Below are 18,091 nucleotides of genomic sequence, written 5' to 3' on the forward strand. Positions count from 1 at the left end.
TGCCCCCCAGGGCCGGGGCCGCCCCCGTGCCGGGCCGAGCGCTGGGCAGGGTCAGGAGGGAGCGCGCGGGCTCCGCACTGACCGCCTTGCCCACCCTGGGCGCGGGTGACGCCCGGCCTGGGAGCGGGCTTGGGGTCAGCTCCCGCGCCGATCCCGGCCCGGATTCTTCATTGACAAGTTCGGAGTCGGGCGACGAGCTGAAGCTTGGAGGCGCGCCCGGGGCAGGGAAAATGGTGGCGTTTTCCGGAAGATCGAGGGTGCCCTCTGGCGAGGCGAGGCCGCCAGTGAAGCAGGCTCGGTGGGTCGAGAGCCAGGAAGGCGGGGAGGGCTGGTGGCGGGGCGGGGGGAGAGAGGCTGGGAGAGACAAACAAGACCCGCGGGCCTTGGGGAATAAGCCTCCCTCTCGACCAGACGTGCGTACAAGTGCACCTCTCCCTTCCCGGAGCCGCTGCTCTGGAGCCGCTCACGGCAGAAATGTCATCCAGATGTTCGCAGCCTCCCTCCCCCACTGATGGTTCCGCGGGGAACCACGCCAGCGAACGCGAAGTCAGCAGTTGGCCCGAGCCCATTTCCCAGATGGGTGAGGGGAAGTTCTTTCTCTTCTATGGTTGGCCTTCTCGGCCTGAATTTCCAGGTCTTTTCGCATGAGGGGTTTAGGGAGGGTAAGGCACATTTCTTCCCCTCACCTCCCCATAACAGGGCTTGTCTCTGTAGTGTCCACTTTCCTGGGAAACAGTGCTCTGCCTGCCACCCCACTCCACCCTTTCTGAGAGGACGGGCTCCTACACCTGGTTCCTAGACCACTAGCTGAGATCATGTTCATTGAGTCCCCAGGGGCAGGGGTGGATCATTTCACAGTTGAGGAAACTGAGGCACAGAAAGGTTAAAAGGCCACACTGCTTCTGAGCCGTGGCTGTTATGTTTAACACAGGCTGTCTGGTTCTGGCAGGCATTATTTTCATTTACATAGGAGATGAGAAAACCTAGACAACAGAAAGCTTAAACGTGCCTTGCCTAAGGTCACAGCTAGTAGGTATCAGTCCTGGGATTTGGACCCAGGAAGTCTATTGCCAGAGTCTATAGCCCTTAACCACTATGCTATACAGAGTCTGGAATTCAGCCATCACTCAAGAAATATTTTCTGATGCTCACTTATGCCAGCCACTTCCTAGGCTCTGTGGATACAGCTATATACTCAAACAAACAACAAACGAACAAAAAAGCCCATCTACTCCTGCTCTCATGGGGCTTACATTGTTGAAATAGGTGTGGGGCACTAGAGGTGACAGTAAATTAAATATATGTTACATAGTACGATAAAAGATGATAAATTCCATGGAGTAAATTAAAGCAGGGAAGGGGGGTGGGAATTGCCTGGGCTGGGGGACTTTGCAGAGGCCTCACTGGGGAGAACTTTGAGCCAACACTTGTAAGATGGAAGGGACAGTTATTAAAGTTATACCGCTTCTGGACTCCACCTCTACCAAATCTGAATCTCCAGGGATGGGCCCTGACACATTTACCTTTAAGAAGCCCCCTGGGTGATTCAGATGCTCAGTAAGGTTCGGAAGCCACTACACAGGGGCTTCTCTCTGCCCATGAAAGAAGGTGAGAGCCATTTAAAATCTTACCTCAGAAAGGCACCCATCTCTTTGTCTTAGCAGCCAGATGATTTTCCACAATCTCCACACCCTCTTTGTACCTCAGTATCCTCAATTGTTGAATAGAGATATTAGTATTGGTCACTTTGGGGGATTGTTGGAGGGATTAAATGACATCTAGAATATTTTTACTTTTCAAAGTCATTACCAGTCAGGTCTTTGAAGTGTTGATTCAGCTGCTGTGTAAACTTCCTAAAGGCAGGGATGTGCATAATGCATTTTCTGAAAACCATTATACGCTATTTATTAGCTGTGGCATCTTGTTAAATCCCTGACTCTCTGTGAACCTGTTTTCTCATCTGTCAGATGGAGATAATACAACTTGTTTTGCTTCCCACACAAAGTCCTTATACCCCTCACATAAGCTAAGAACTGTGAAGGCGTTCTCTACAGTGCCAAGAGCTATACAAGTGGAAGGGATTAGTATAATTACTACTATTAGTAGTACTGTTTTGCATTTAAGAACTGATGTATTTAAACTGAGCTAGCAGCAACACAGGCACATTTTCTAACGATTGACATTTTTCTCAGACCCACAGAAGCAGCCTTAGGGAGCTTTTAATATCTGGAGGTTTCTTACGGAATACGAGTAAGGCAGTTTTAGGACAGATGTGGCTTCAGCTGAAGGAGGGCATATAGAACCCAGGAAAAATGCGGCGGAGCCTTTAAATACTGGGATGGAAGGATGGACCCGTCGTCAGGGACGCAGTTGGACTGCTTGGTTTCCAGGAAGTGACGTCAGGTGGCTGCCGAGATGGAGGACGTGCTGGACCTGGGCGAGGAGCGGCGCCGCAGCTCGGCCACCTCCGTGAGGACCGGCCAGCGGGGTTTGGGGGCGGGATTTGGTGGGTGGAGAGGAGCGACTCCGCCGGCCTCGACTTCTCTGAGACGCGGGGACGGGGTGAGGCCCTGGGCTGAGGCATCCTCAGCCGCTCCGCCCCCGGGCCTCCGAGTGCGCGTCCGCTGCTGGCCTGGAGTTGGCTTTCTTTAAAAATCTTAAGTAAAAAAACAGATCCTACCCCCGCCGGCCTCTGCGGCCGGTGGGGCAGTCCCCAACCTCTTCCCGCTTTTTCGAGCCCCAAGTGCGAATTCTACCACAGTGGGCGGATCTGAGGGTGATTTTAGGGGCTCCGGCCACAGTCGCACTTTCCCCCATTGTAGAGCTTTTCCCTTGGGACTTAGTCCAAAATCTCATGTTTTATGCAGCTAAGGAAGGCGGGCAGACAGGCTCGGCCTTTCTTGCCTGTAATCCCCACGGGAAAGTGGGCGTTACCTCCCGTTATACAGTTCTGGGATTTATAATGTGGGGGGCGTGGTTAGGCGCCCAGGCCCTGAGGTCAGACAGTGGAAAAGTTAGTTAACCGCTTTGAACGTCAGTTCCCTTAGCTTTCGAATAGAGATACTGACGTCTATTTAAGGAGTTGCAGTGAAGATGAAATGGGATAACGCGTGGAAAGCATTTAGTGTAGTGCCCAGCATAGACTAAATGATCAGAAAAGGTTAGCTGCTGTTGCTTCCGAGGCTGAATTTACCTAAGGTAATAGTTAATAGCGGAGCTAGATTCAAGACCCAAGTTCAGTGTTTTCCCGTCTTCGTCGCAGTGCTCCAACAGACCATTTTCCCTTTAAAATTCTGCAAATCTCAATCGCTAGACGTTTGGGCCACACAAGAAGCCCTTAGTTTCTGCTGTGAAATCGTTTAAAAATTTGAAGTGCTCTCAAAGCATTGGCTGTCTTCCAAGGTGCCAGAGAGAAGCACTTCTCTTAGGGAGCCTGTAAGGGTGCAAATTGGTAGGGTAAAGAAAGTTTCTTGACTGACCAAGGAGAATATTAGGTTAACTGACCTCTTTGATGTGTGAACGTTTTTAGTGCCTGCGAATGTGAATGTAGTTATTTACTCACTCTTTCTTTTAACAAATATATATTGAGTCCCTACTGTGTAACAGACATTATTCTAGGTGCTGGAAATACAGCAGTGAATAAAACAAAGTCTCTGCCTTTATGGGGCTTAGTTCTAGTGGTGAAAGATATACAATAACCAGAATACTTACTTAAAATACATAAAATTAGGTAGTAGTTTTTCTATCAGTCATACCTGTAGGTTTGTTCAGAGTCTTCAAAAGTTCAAAGACCTTAAAATACTTAACAGGTATTGAAGACACCATCTGTAAACAGCGTTTAGATGCAAGGCCATTGAAAATGTTTTAGCACGACCACTATATGTGGTATGCCTTGTTGAGATAATAGATATTAATGACCAATGAAAAAGGGCAACCATGGGTGAAGGCATTGTCTGCCTTAAAAAGAAAGGGATTAGATCAGGAAGATTAGATTGTTTCCATCATCCCTGAAAACTAAATGATTGCCAGAATTTGAAGTATAAATACTGCAAAAAGGTTTTTAAACAGCTCTTATAATTTTTGTCTCAGTCTGTTTTCAAAACTGAAATTCCGCTATGGTGTAGTGGAAACAACCCTGCTTTTTGAGGTCAGAAGATTTTGCTGTTTGATCTTTTTTGCTATTTAATGCTTTCCTGGACCTCAGTTTCTTCATTTGTAGAGTGATGTCAGTCCCCAGTCCTTGTCATTGAGGATCAAGTAAGGCCACACCAAATGATATCTAAAAGTGCTCATAGTAATGCTGGTTTTCAAAAGCAAATGAAAACTTAAAATATTCCAGCATCCACTGGTCTGCCCAAATAAAGTTTTGTGTCTGTACCGGGAAGCATCTGAGACAGAACACCTCCATTCCAGGGAACTTTGGGAAACCCGTGCAAATGGTTCATTTGATGACTCAGAATTTGAAGTGCTCTGATTTCCAAAGCTGATGTCTCAAATTCTTTTAATAGATTCTGCCTTAAGTCTATAAATGCAAATCCAATTAGTGTACAAGGCAAAGCAACTGCTCTCTCAGTTTCTCTCGTGGCAGTTGCCATGGAATTGAGGAATCTTTTCCAAAAGACTTTTTGATGATAATTTTCATGCCAAGCTGCAGCTTTGAAATTAGGCCTTTCTAAAATCCTGCATATGAATATGGGTACCTTTACTATGTTCTTCTGAGCTCTGCCACAAGGTTACTTCAGGAGGCCACATTTCCATGGATAGAAAGCAATTTTGCTGTTGCAGTCCCTATGTCAATTAAAGGAAAATCTTGTGATCATTAACTCATGAATTTCATGTAGTCCTGCCCAATAGAACTGACCTCAGGTGGTTTATTTTAAGTGTGGAGCATTTTCTAAGAATATATCAAAGTTACTCAAATTCTAACCTCCTCATGTCATTATAAATCCAGTCCTTGTTTGCCTTCCCAGAATTCCCATCCTTGAAGTGGCTCAACTAGCTTTGGGCCAGCATTGCCCTCCATCTATCCTTACAGGGGACCCCATCTATCCTTACAGGGGGCCAAGATGGGTCGCCGAGCTCAACCGGAATCAACTCAAGTTGAGAATCATCTCATTGGCAAGAATTCCTCTTTGACTCTGACTGGAGAGGTAGGTGCTGAAATATGTCTTATGAAATATGCTCTAAAAGTGGTGCTTGCCTAATGAGTAAGAATTTGGTTGTTCCATATTTCTTCTCTTCAATGCCAGCCCTTTTTTCTGTCTTGATTGGGGATTCCCTTTCTTGGCAGGAAATGAAAGAGGAACTTTTTTCTTGGACGCAATTTTCTGCATTACTTTATATTCTCAGTGTAGAACTTTTTTATGTTAGCTGGATTAAGGGACTGGGAAATTTCAAAATCCAGTAGAAATAGCATCTTTGTTTCTGTTGACTATCTGCTGCCCATGCAGTGTGCTGGTGACATGAAGGTTAGATCACACAACTGGACATTTGCTCACAGTGGCGACCTGCACTTTCTACAAATTTCATACGAGAAGGGGATCAGAAGTGACCTTCCTTTCCAGGAAGCTTTTCCTAGTGGCCTAGAGTGATGGGAATTTACCCAGCTTCTTTGTGGAGGGCGGGTAATCCTTATAATGCCAGGGTGCTGTTTCTTCCAGTAAGAAGGCAGTGAAAGTTTTGGCAGTTTACTCAGAGTCCCTTTTTCATTTCCTCTGTCCATTTAAGGAAAAAAAAAAACAAAAACAAAAAACTCATCCTTTTTCAAGAGTCATCCTCAGAGTCATGCCCTCCATCAGCTCTTCCCTAACTTTCCAGGCAGGCTTAGGGCTCCTTCCTCTTAGTTCCCGTAGTGCCTCTTATAGAACTTATCACATTGTATGCTGATTATATGTTTATATGTCAGTTTGCCCCACTAAAGAGTGACTTCCCAGACAGCAGGAAACCTGGCTTATCAAATGTTTTGCTCATAGGTCCATGATAGACTTACAAAAGATGAGGGGACCCATACTGAGAAGCCTAAAGGACCTGGTAGGGGACAAAAGTGTGTGAAAGAAGTATGAGCAAAATGTAGTAGGTACAAGACCCAGACACACTTTACTTACCCACCATATTATGTATCAAATAGGTAAGAATATTCTTCACTTGTGTAGGGAATAATTTCTCCACCACTTTTAAAAAAAAATTTTTTTTATTGTATGATATAACATGTATACAAAGCAAAGAATGAAAAAAGCAATAGTTTTCAAGGCACTCCTCAACAAGTTGTTACAGGACAGATCCCAGGGTTTGTCAAGGGCTACCATACCATCATCTCAGACTTTTTCTTCTAGCTGCTCCAGAATATAGGAGGCTAGAGGGAATAAATATTTTTTATCATCACAGTTGACTTTTTTTGTGAAAAATAACATATATACAGAAAAGCAATAAATTTCAAAACACAACACAATAATTAGTTATAGAACAGATTTCAGAGTTCAGGTATGGCTTACAATTCCACAATTTTAGGTTTTTACTTCTAGTTGTTCAAAGATACTAGAGACTAAAGGAAATATCAATTTAATGTTTCAGCAGTCATATTCGTTAAACCTTACGTTCTCTGTATAACTCCACCATCATCTTTGATCTTTCTGTCCCACTCTTTAGGAGTATTTAGGCTATGGCCATTCTAACTTTTTCCTGTTGGAAGGGGTTGTCAATAATATGAGGTGGGGAGATGGAACTAGCTGATGTTCTGGAGACGTGGGGCCTTCCAGGTTTCAGGTGCATGAAACCTTTGTAGAATCTTATATATTGCCCTAGGTGTTCTTTAGGATTGGCTGGAATGGTTTTTGTTGGAGTTTGGCAAGTTATGATAGGTAGCAATGTCTAACTGAAGCTTGTGTAAGAGTGACCTCCATCCAGAGTAGCCTCTCAACTCTATTTGAACTCTCTCAGTCACTGATAAGTATTAGTTACACTACTTTTCCTCCTTTTGGTCAGGATGGAATTGTTGATCCCACAGTGCCAGGGCCAGACTCATCCCTGGAAGTCATCTCCCACATAGAGGGAGGGCAATGATTTCATTTACAGAGTTGGACTTAGAGAGAGTGAGGCCACATCTGACCAACTGAAGAGGTCCTCCAGAAGTAACTCTTAGGCCTACCTATGGTAGGCTAAGCTTCTCTGCTACCTACATAAGTGTCGTAAGAGTAAGCCTCAAGATCAAGGGCTTAGCCTTTTGGTTTGGGTGTCCCTAATGTTTGACACAGTATCAGGGGATTCTGTGTTGGTAAAGTTTAATAGTTCCATATTTTTTCTCCCATCCCTCAAGGAACTTTGTCAATACTTTTTGATTATCTGCTTAATATATTCTAGGGTGTATCTAGGCATTACATTAAACTGTACAGGATTAAAGGCCCTCATTCTGATTCTGGGCTCCCTGTGTTTCAGTTGTTCACATGAGCTATCCAGACGGGTTGAGTTAGATTATGTGCTACCCAAAATTTAGGTTGTGGGCAAAATAAAACTTTCTTCCTTGAGTCTCAAAGAACGGGTGCAGTTCTAAAACATAGACAGTCTTCCTTATCCCTGTGTTCTGAATTACGTTAATCCTGACCCGATCGGCTTCATTCTTATCCCCAAATATCAGGTTATAGATCTATAAAACGGTCTCTCAAAATCCAGAAACATTAACTACCACTCAGAACTAAATGTTTCTGCTATAAGAACTTACAGTCTAGGCCCCTTGTTTTCTTGTAATCATTTTCTAAAGGAGACCATACTTTTATGGGTTTTTTTTGCTCTTTTGTTTCTGGCTTATTTTGCCTTACCAAATGTCCCACAGATTCATTCACAGCGTTGCATGCCTCATGACTTTGTTCCTTTTTGTAGCAGCACAATATGTGATCATATGTATACACCTGTTTGCCAGTGGAGTTCTCAGTCAGCACATCTTTCAGCCATCTGCATTCATTAGGCATCATGTATAATGCCCAAAGTCCACAATCTATCAACGCTCTCAATTTTAGATAATTTCCTTGTTCCCAAGAGAAAAATAATCAATGAACACCCTCACCAAAAAGGAAATCTAAACCTCCCTGTTCTGTTTGCTAGTTTACAGTTCTGAGGCCAAGAAAATGTCCCAATTAAAACAAGTCTATAGAAATGTCCAATCTAAGGCATCCGGGGAAAGATACCTTGGTTCAAGAAGGCCGATGAAGTTCAGGGTTTCTCTCTCAAGAAGGCACATGGCAAACACAGTCACAGTTTCTCTCTTGGCTGGAAGGGCACATGGCGAGCGAGGCTTCATCTGCTAGCTTTCTCTCCTGGCTTTCTCTTTCATGAAGCTCCCTGGAGGTGTTTTCCTTCCTCATCTCCAAAGGTCGCTGACTGGTGAACTCTCTGCTTCTTGTGGCTATGTCGTTCTTCTCTGCTCTCTCTGAATCTCTCCCATTCTCCACAATGTCCCCTTTTTTATAGAATTCCAGTAAACTAATCAAGACCCATCTGAATGGGTGGAGACACATCTTCACCTAATCCAATTTAACAACCACTCTTGACTGAGTCGTGTCTCCAGGGAGATGATCTAATTACAGTTTCAAACATACAGTAATGAATAGAGATTAGAAGAAATGGCTGCCTTTACAAAATGGTTTTAGGATTAAACCATGGCTTTTCTAGGGTACATATATCCTTTCAAACTGGCACACTCCCCTTAACTCTTGTCCTTCCCCCCATTATTTACCCCTGCTGTTGTTGTGGTACTGCTGATGTTCTCCACCACTTTTAAAAAAGTTTACCTCTGTTTACCTTTCGTTGTCTCACTTATTGTAGAAACGTGGATACAGAGAATCATTTCTCTAAAATAACTGTACTATGACAGAGAATCTGGCAGCTGGCCCTGCAGCTCATTACCTGGAAGACAGTAGGCAGTAGAGTGGGACAGGGGGATTTTGGGAACTGGAGGACGGATGCCTTCTCTAAAGGGGCAGCTTCTGCTTGGTTGCAACAGATTGATGCTGTGGGTACTACCAGCCCAGTGCTGACAGAACTTCTGAATTTCCAAGATATACTGGCAGTCTAAAATTTTATGTTAAAGCAATGCATTTTTAGAGGGTACTAACTAATTATAAAAATCAAAACACTTTATCTGTCTGATTTAGCATGAGGGTTGTCAGTTTGTTACTTCAGCCATAGTACCTCCATTATAGTACTTATTACATTGTGTTCTAATTATTTACATGTACTGCCCAGCTCCCTCATTATATGTGAGAAGGCAGGGATTGTGTCTTATTATCGTAACCCCTTGTCTGCCATAGTGCCTGGCACAGAACAGGTGTGAAACCTGCAAAGGGTGAGGTGGATGAGGTACACAGTATGTGATAAGGGCCATTAGAAGCTGAGTAAGAGTTACAGAGTGGTGTGGGGGATGGGCAAAGTATTGGTGGCACAGTAATGGGCAGTGGTAGTATAAAGTAGGAAGAAGAAGGAAGACATACCAGACCCAACCCTGGATCTCAAGGAACTTGAACATTACCATACATCTTTGAAGAGAAAATGGGAAACTAAATGGCTAGGTTAATGGATGCCTACCCTTGGCCTCTGGCTACTTTAGACTATTCCTAGTGGGTCTAGGAAGATCCATCCCAATACCAGATCACTGTATCATTTATACAGCACATATTTATTGAAGCTTACCGTGTGCTGCTCACCATTTTAGGTGATTGGCATATTTCAGTGCACAAAAGAGACAACATCCTCTGCCATAATGGAACTTACATTCTAGTGATCATTGGCAGCCAAGAAGACTAATAAAAAATCTGTTCATTGTGAGTGGGGTTATAGCCAGTGGTTGGGTGAGTGGGCCTCTGATGGGCCAGGATATCCTGAAATGACCTGAGGAGGCCTTAAAGCCCTAGTGTGAGTCCCATGCCAGATCGGTTCCTAGTTCTGGGGTCGGAAGGCACTGTTCACCTGTTTATACCCGCTGCTTTGGCTCCCAGGTGAGAACCAGCACACCATCAGCATGTAAATGAATAGTCCTAGGGTGTGTTGAATCTTTTAGGGTTTCAGGCTTTCAGGAAAACTGAAAGCCTGCTTATTTCCGCAGAGACATCTACCTTTGTTTACTCAGAGCCTTAGCATTTTTCTGGGAGAACATGATGAAAAGTCATTCTGTTCTTCACCCAGCTGGTTCCTCTGCAAGCAAAATGCCAGTCCAGATTCCAGTCCTTCTCTTCCTGGGTTAATTGAGGTTTAAAGCAGTGTGGGCAGGCTCCCATGGGACCAGATGCATACTGTGCTGTGTCGGACCTTTTGGTTGTTCCCTTCTAAAGTTAGATCCCAAGACTTGTGTGAATGCCCATTTGCATTCCGATCACTTGAAATACATATTTTTGTCCTTTTCTGACTGCATTCTGGGATGATGATATCCTTGAATAGGTAAATATGGTACCTGGGGGCTGTCAAACATACTGGAGTTGCTTTAAAGTTAAATCAGAATTAGTTTAAACAAATAGTTCTTCTAAAGCGAGGTGGAGTTTGGAACTTGGGAGAAGGAAGCAGAGAAGCAGTCTGCTGGAAGAGAGAGAACACAAGACTTGGTCTCAGAAGACCAGGGCTTGAGACTCGGCTCTGCTGATTGCCTGGATCTTGAATAAATCCACTAATCTCTCTAATCCTCCACTTCATCATCTGTCAAATGGTGACAATAATAAGACCAGGTGGATGTGGGGATTACATGAGATATGCATTTGAAAGCACTTTAATAAGCTGTGAATGAATGAAGCAAATATATGAGTATTTAGAGAGTGCTTTACTGTTTTTATTTAAGGGCAGCAAAGAAAGGACATAAGCCTGGGTTTCTTTTATAATTGATGGAAAGTCTCTTGAAAGGCTGCTACTCATTTATCCTTAGGTTGATGAGTAGTCGTCTGGAGAAGGGTTTTTGTAACTCTAGTTTCAGTGGATATTCTTTATGAAGAGCACAAGAGCAAGGCCTTGGAGTTAGAAGGCTGGGTTGAAATCCTGGCTTTGTCACATATTGGGTTTATTGCTCTGAGCAAGTTATTTAACTTCTCTAAACCTCAGTTTCCTCCTTGGTAAAACAGAGACGATAAAATTACCTACTTAGAAGGTTGCTAGAAAGAGAAAATTTGGTGGTATATGTAAAGCCCTTAACACATTGCCTGACACATAAAGATCCAATATGTTGCTAACCATTACTATTACTGTAGAAATTGGACATTCTTTTTATTCTCCCTTAATCCTTTACACTTAGGTTGAAAACTGGTGGTCCCCAGGATGAATTTAGCTGGCTTATGTTTTTTGTTTGATCTGTTTTTTGTTTGATCTGTATAGAATTTTAAGTGTTTAGCATCTGTATATTGGGAAATGTCCCTTGAAAGTTCAGATTTGGGGCTTCTCTTTAGAATTGGACATTCTGGTGCAGTGGGTATGCTGGTCCAGCATCCCCACATGGCAGCAATTTGCTGGAACAATAATGGTGCTTGCTTCCACATGACCAGTTTACTGCTTAGTGCTTTAATACGCTTGGTCAGATTTGCTTGTAAGTGCTCTGCCTGGCTCCTTTTTCTATTTGAATTTAAAACTCCCACTCTTTTAGAATAAATTGATTTTCAAATATTCTTCTGTATTCATTAGGATTGAATTTGGCTACTTGCAACATAGCAACTCGAGTCCAGTACTTTAATCAAACACGAGTGACTTTTCTCACTTAACAAGAAATCCAGTGGTAGTCAGAGCAGGGTAGGCGCAGTTGCTGGAGGATGTCCAGCATCACCCTTGTACCTTCTAGCTTCCTGCTCTGCCATCTGGAGCTTAGAACTTTTATTCTCAAGGTCCTAGGATAGCTGATCATCCTTCAGGGATCAGATTGGCACTCAAGGCAGTAAGAGGGTGGATATTTGAAGAGCTCAAAGTGCATGTCAATTAAGTGTGCCCCTTTTGATCAGGAAAACCATTGCTAGAGATCTCACCAGGCAGACTTATATCTCATTGTACATAAATGGGCCTTACAACCACCCTAAGCTTCAGGGGAGTTTTTCATTAGGCACATTACTGCACCCATAGAATTGGGGTTCCTTGCTAAGGGAGAAAAGAATGCTATTGAGTAGGTAAAATTTGCAACTGATGTGTCAACTTTTTAAAAATAGCTCAGATTTATGCACGTATTTTTTTTTTCTTAGGCTTGGGATATGAAAGGAAAGACTTATTTTTAGTAACTAAAAAGAAAAAAAAGTACACATTCCTCTCCAGTTTTCTATAGAGTTCAGTGAAAACTTTTATGGCTGAAAACTGTAGACACTTGATGAAGTTGCCTGTGTGAACTCTCTTCTGTGCGTTTTCCCTCACCCAGTTTGATAACCACTTAGGGCTTTCTGCCTGTAAAGTACCTGTGGCTCATCCAGCCAAGGAAATTATTCTGCCCTTTTTGAGAGAAGAGGAAATGTCTTTTATTGCTTGGTCATCCTATTATAAATTTCAAATAATTTCTCTGTCTTATTTTACTGATTAACCAGAAAGACGAGTTTTTTTCAGGTGGTTTACCAACGCAGAGTTGATCAGAGTTGTGCCTACTTCTTTAGGAGATTCTTTGACATGGAGATCAAATTAGGTAATCCCATTCCCAGCACACAGTTATCCCTGAAGAAATGCTAAATAGTGAAAAAAAGTTTATGATTCCTCCTTTTTCTTCATCCTCGTCTTCATTTTCTTCTTTTGGCAAACTGTCATGAATCAGGCTTGGATCACTAGGTGCATAGTTTAATTAGCAATTAAGGTTGACATTTTAATTTTTGAAGATTTTACTGAAATATAGTTCCTTAATGAGTATCTCCATATCTGGAATGTGTACTTTTCTAAAGGGAGAGCCGCTCCTAGAGTTCAACTGGATCTCTCTGCCTGAGCTGTCAACTTCTGTTGATTCAAATGATTCTGTTCTTACTCAAAACCTTCAAGAAAATACATGGATACTTTCTTCTTTAGTTACAGTACATTGAGTGTGGGGAAAAAAAATAATCTTTGGTGAAACTTCTTCAGGACTGGCCTGTCTTTTGGATGAGTGTTTCTCATTTAGGTCTAGACCTGTTTTGGTCTTAGCTTTTATTTTGCAAATATAAAAAAAAAAATTATAGTTTACATTATAATAATTGCTACCTATATGTTAATTACTTTACATGCAATATCTTATTTAAGCCTTGGAGTAGCCCTGAAGTAAGTACCCTTTGCATCTCATTTTAGCCATGAAGACACTGAGCTTTTGAGAGGTTGAGTAACTTATCCAGAGTCATTCAGCAATCCTCTGACTCTAGCCAAGTTTCCCTGACTCACACCAGGTGCTTAAACAGTACTTAACCTTTCCTACCTGCTAGACAGTAGATGCACAGACCTTCCAGTAGAGAAAAGGTTTTTGGAGAGAGTGGAGGGACTTTTGAGTTCTTTTCTTGGAATCCTTTTAGAGTGAGAGTATGTTCTCACTTGATCACCCTTATCCATCCAGTTATCTGGAGAAATGTTTGAGTCACAGCTGTTCCCTTTCTCTTCCTCCTATCCCCTTAGTGTTCCTTCTTGGATGGACGCAGAACTGAAAATTAGCCAGATTCTCTTGCAGGAATCTGAGAAATGCTGCTGGGCTCATGTTCCCAAATTAGGCCAATTTCCTCATCCCCCAGCAGCTTCCCTCAGCTGGAGCTCTCTTGGTACTTTGTATTACGTCTCTCACCCTCTGGCTGTTCCCTGACTGGTCTGCCAGCCAGGCAGTTATTTTCAGCCCAGTAGGGTTATCTGCTGACCCTTTTTGGTGACATTTTTCTTCTTTCTCACAAAAATAACTTCCCTGATTGGTCACATTTTTCAGCCTTTTTCGTAGTCCCACTCCAGTTGCTGGATTGAATGATGCGTCTGATAACGTTTTCAAAGAGCGATGTGGAGAATTTGATGTGGAACTGTTCATAAGGAATGTGTTTTCCACACTTCATATTTATGTCATGCTTTGCATACTTCAGTTTTGAACTCTCCCTCGGGTGGGCAGATGTGCAGCACTGACCCATCCCAGGGACTGGCTGCTGTGTAGGAGGGAATGTTGTCTCAGGGAAGAGCCTGCGATTGGAAATTGGCCTCCAGAGCTTCTCCCCGAGTTGGCTCTGGCTCTTTCAGTGTCCCAGTACAGTGTCCTTTGAGAGCCCGTGCCTCATTTTACTCTTGGTAAAGCATAGAATCACTTGCTGGTTTCCTATAAGTCTCGGGGTGAAAGTTGGTTCTTAAAGAACACTTTAGATTCTCTCCTTCACCTATGGGATGGGTTAATGAAAGATGCATGTAAAGCATTTAACCCAGTCCTAGTAAGTTAGCTATTGTCATTATCTACACAACTTGAGAAGTAGAAATGATTTACCATTTTATCTTGGTGGAAATTCTTTCTGCCACTTGAGACCCATTTATTTGCCTTCTTTTGATCATTATTTCCCCCGTACTGTTTCCATCTTCTTTTTCCAAAGAGTAATCCTAAGTAGCTGACTTTCATTTTGTTGTTATGGGCAGATATGGGTAGACAATGAGGAAGGTATGATCTTGGCAACCTTAGTGACCTTTGAGTAGAGGATCTACCCATCCATTTGTTCACTTACTTATGAAACTTAATTGAGAGCTTTCCTTGGGCCATACACTGCACTTGGAGTTGGAAATACAGTGATGGACCAGACGTGCTCCCTGTGCTCTAGAGCTTTGATCCAGGGACATGCAGAGACGCAAGTGCCAGATGGGTGAGTGAACAGAGAGATATGAAAGTACCCATGTTGAGCCCCTTTTACTCTCAGGGGCATGCAAAAACATTGTCCAGGAAAAAAAAAAAAACGTTTGAGCAGTAATTTGAAGGATGAATAGAAATTATATAAGGTAAGAGAAGGAGAACATTCCAAGTCAAAAGGTGAACATGTGCTGAATTGTGGAGGCGAGGAAGAGAGCAGGACATGCTGGGCATACACGTGATGGAGTGGTGGCCATCAGTGTCTTTTGCAAGTAATGAGAAAATCCCCTTGCCTTTTTTTTGACAAGTGAACCATATGTGGCCAACATTTGTTATATAACACTGAAATAGTGTTATTATGAGAGCTGAATAGTGGCTTTTTTTAAAAAGTGTGGTTTTATTGAGCTATATTCACAAACCGTGCAATCCATGCAAAGTATCATCCCATAGTTGTGCATTCATCACCACAGACAATTTCAGAACATTTTCATTACTCAACAAAAACAAAAAACCAAAACATCTCATACCCCTTATCCATCCCATTATTTTTTAAAATATTTTTATTATAAGCAATGAGCAGACATACAAACATTCTTGACATGCACACATTATTATTTTTTTAATTAATTTATTTTTTTAAAACATAACATACAAACACGAACATTCTTACCATATGGTCATTCCGTTCTTGGTATATAATCAATAGCTCACAATATCATCGCACAGTTGTATATTCATCATCATGATCATTTCTTAAAACATTAGCATCAATTCAGAAAGAGAAATAAAAAGAAAAAAGAAAAAATTCATACATACCATACCCCTTACCCCTCCCTTTCATTGATCACTAGCATTTCAAGCTACTAAATTTATTTTAACATTTGTTTCCCCTATTATTTATTTATGTTTAATCCATGTTTTACTCATCTGTTCATACCATAGATAAAAGGAGCATCAGACACAAGGTTTTCACAATCATGCAGTCGCACTGCAAAAGCTGTATCATTATATAATCATCTTCAAGAAACGTGGCCACTGGAACACAGCTCTACATTTTCAGTCACTTCCCTCCAGCTCTCCAATACACCTTAACTAAAAAGGTGGTATCTATATAATGCGTAAGAATAACCTCCAGGATAACCTCTCAACTCTGTTTGGAATCTCTCAGCCACTGACACTTTATTTTGTCTCATTTCCCTTTTCCCCCTTTTGGTCAAGAAGGTTTTCTCAGTCTCCTGATGCTGAGTCCTAGCTCATTTTAGGATTTCTGTCCCATGTTACCAGGAATGTCCATACCCCTGGGAGTCATGTCCCACATAGAGAGAGGGAGAGCAGTGAGTTTGCTTGTTGTGTTGGCTGAGAGAGTCCACATCTGAACAACAAAAGAGGTTCTCTTGGGGTGACTATTGGGCCTAATTTTAAATAGGCTTAGCCTATCCTTTACGGAGATGAGTTTCATATGAACAAACTCCAAGATTGAGGGCTCGGACTATTGCTTTGGTTGTCCCCACTGCCTGTGAGAATACCAGGAATTCTCCACATGGGGAAGTTGAATTTTCCCCCTTTCTCTCCATTCCCCCAAGGGGACTTTGTAAATACTTTTCATGCACACATTCTTGGCATACAAATATTCCCAACATGGCCACAATCAGTTGCTCACAGCATCATCACATAGTTTTGTATTCATCACCATGTAGAACATTTGCATCTCTCTGGCAAAAGAAAGAAAAAGGAAAAAATTCATACATGCCATATCCCTTACCATTCCCTTTCATTGACCACTAGTATTTCAGTCCACTCAATTTATCTTAGCCTTTGCTTGCCCTATTAAATATAGGGATAAATATGGATTAATTTTTTTATCCGTATTTTTTACTCATCTGTTCATACCGTAGTAAAAGGAGCAACAAACACAAGGTTTTCACAATTACACAGTCACATTGCAAAAGCTATATCATTATACAATCATCTTCAAAAAACATGGCTACTGGAACACAGCTCTACTGTTTCAGGCACTTCCCTCTAGCCACTCTAATACACCATAATGGATAGTGACTTTTTGATGTTTTCTAGACTTGTCTTTCGTCACTGCATCTTCAGTCCAGCCACTGAACTTCTCTTTATGTGCAGGTGTTTGCAGGTCAAGAAAACCTCTGAGGTATGCCCAAATGCAGCATTCATAACTTGGAACTCTTCTGGCTCATCCCTTTTAAGGAAGTACTGAGTAGATCACTGATTTGCTCTGTCCATACTACATTTATGCCCTATAAATTCTTCGCTTCCTCTAAGGACAGATTTCTGCAGTAACCCTAGGAGAGAAATCTACCCTTTTCAAGTGCTTTCCATTATGGAAGTAACACTGAATTAGTCATGCTCTTACAGTATTTAGAAAATATCTTTCAATTTAACAAAATAAGAGACTAAGTTTCCCACATTCTACTAGTTACAAGAATATCTTACAGGCTTAATAAAAATGTGTAAATGAATCAGTAATACAAGCCTTTTTTGTGCTTATGACCTATTACTATTGCATTGCCTCAAGAAAGAGGAGAGCCCCCAGGTTAGGTTTCTCAGCATCTCTGGAATGTATTAAAAGAACACGCATATAACTTAACAGCCACAGGTTGTAGCTGCTTATAGCCCATTTCAGAGGTCTTTTCAGATTCTGTTGCAATATTGGAATTGGTTTGACTCTTGTTTGGAGTAAATAGACTACTCGCTTGTATCCAGAATTCTTTTTTGGTATATGAAAACTTTTGTAGTAATAATATATTTTTTGTTTGTTTGTTTTTTTAGTAATGATATTTTTATTGTAATGAGAATTAACTTCTATTCCAACAAGGTTCCCAGAGCAGAGAGATGTCTCAGAATCTAGGGCTGTAAATAGCATTGTTAGAAAGAAAATTAAGTAGGGAATTAGAGTAATGGTTTAAGCCACCATCTCACCTTGACTGCTGCATTCACCTCTAATTATTCTCTTCTCTCACATTCCTGCCCTCCTGTGGCTCGACTAGGGTAGTCTTGTGAAAATAAGCATCAGTCATTTCACACTTGTGCCAAAACCTTTTAATGTATACCCATTGCACTGAGGATAAAAAATCCTAAATCCTTAATTTGACCTTGTGTGATTTAGGCTTGCCTACATCTTCAGCCTCATCTCACACCTGTCACCTTGTTGCCATCACACTGAGCTCTTTCCTTTCTCGTGCAGTTTCCCTGGCTTTGAACACTCACCCCTTCTCTTTGATGAGCTCACTCCTACTAATCATTCAGTTCAGCTCAAATATCACTTTTTCAAAAAAAAAAATCCTCTAATCTAATCTAAATTAGATCTCCTTATTGCAG

At 42.0% G+C, this 18,091-nt stretch overlaps 1 protein-coding gene across 6 annotated transcripts in view; it reads left to right on the forward strand.

Annotated features, from left to right (window-relative positions):
• Positions 1 to 2,349: 2,349 nt before the first annotated feature.
• The window catches only part of IFT43 (intraflagellar transport 43), a 123,577-nt gene continuing 107,835 nt past the window's right edge, over positions 2,350 to 18,091 (forward strand). For all 6 annotated transcript variants that reach the window (XM_077123129.1, XM_077123130.1, XM_077123131.1 and 3 more), the window contains exons 1-2: positions 2,350 to 2,469; positions 5,058 to 5,150. In XM_077123129.1, the coding sequence (XP_076979244.1) occupies positions 2,416 to 2,469; positions 5,058 to 5,150 (147 nt within the window). In that variant the 5' untranslated portion in view covers positions 2,350 to 2,415. The remainder of the gene's footprint in view (positions 2,470 to 5,057; positions 5,151 to 18,091) is intronic.

This window comes from Tamandua tetradactyla, chromosome 12 (genome assembly GCF_023851605.1).
Source record: "Tamandua tetradactyla isolate mTamTet1 chromosome 12, mTamTet1.pri, whole genome shotgun sequence".
Taxonomy (NCBI): Eukaryota; Metazoa; Chordata; class Mammalia; order Pilosa; family Myrmecophagidae; genus Tamandua; species Tamandua tetradactyla.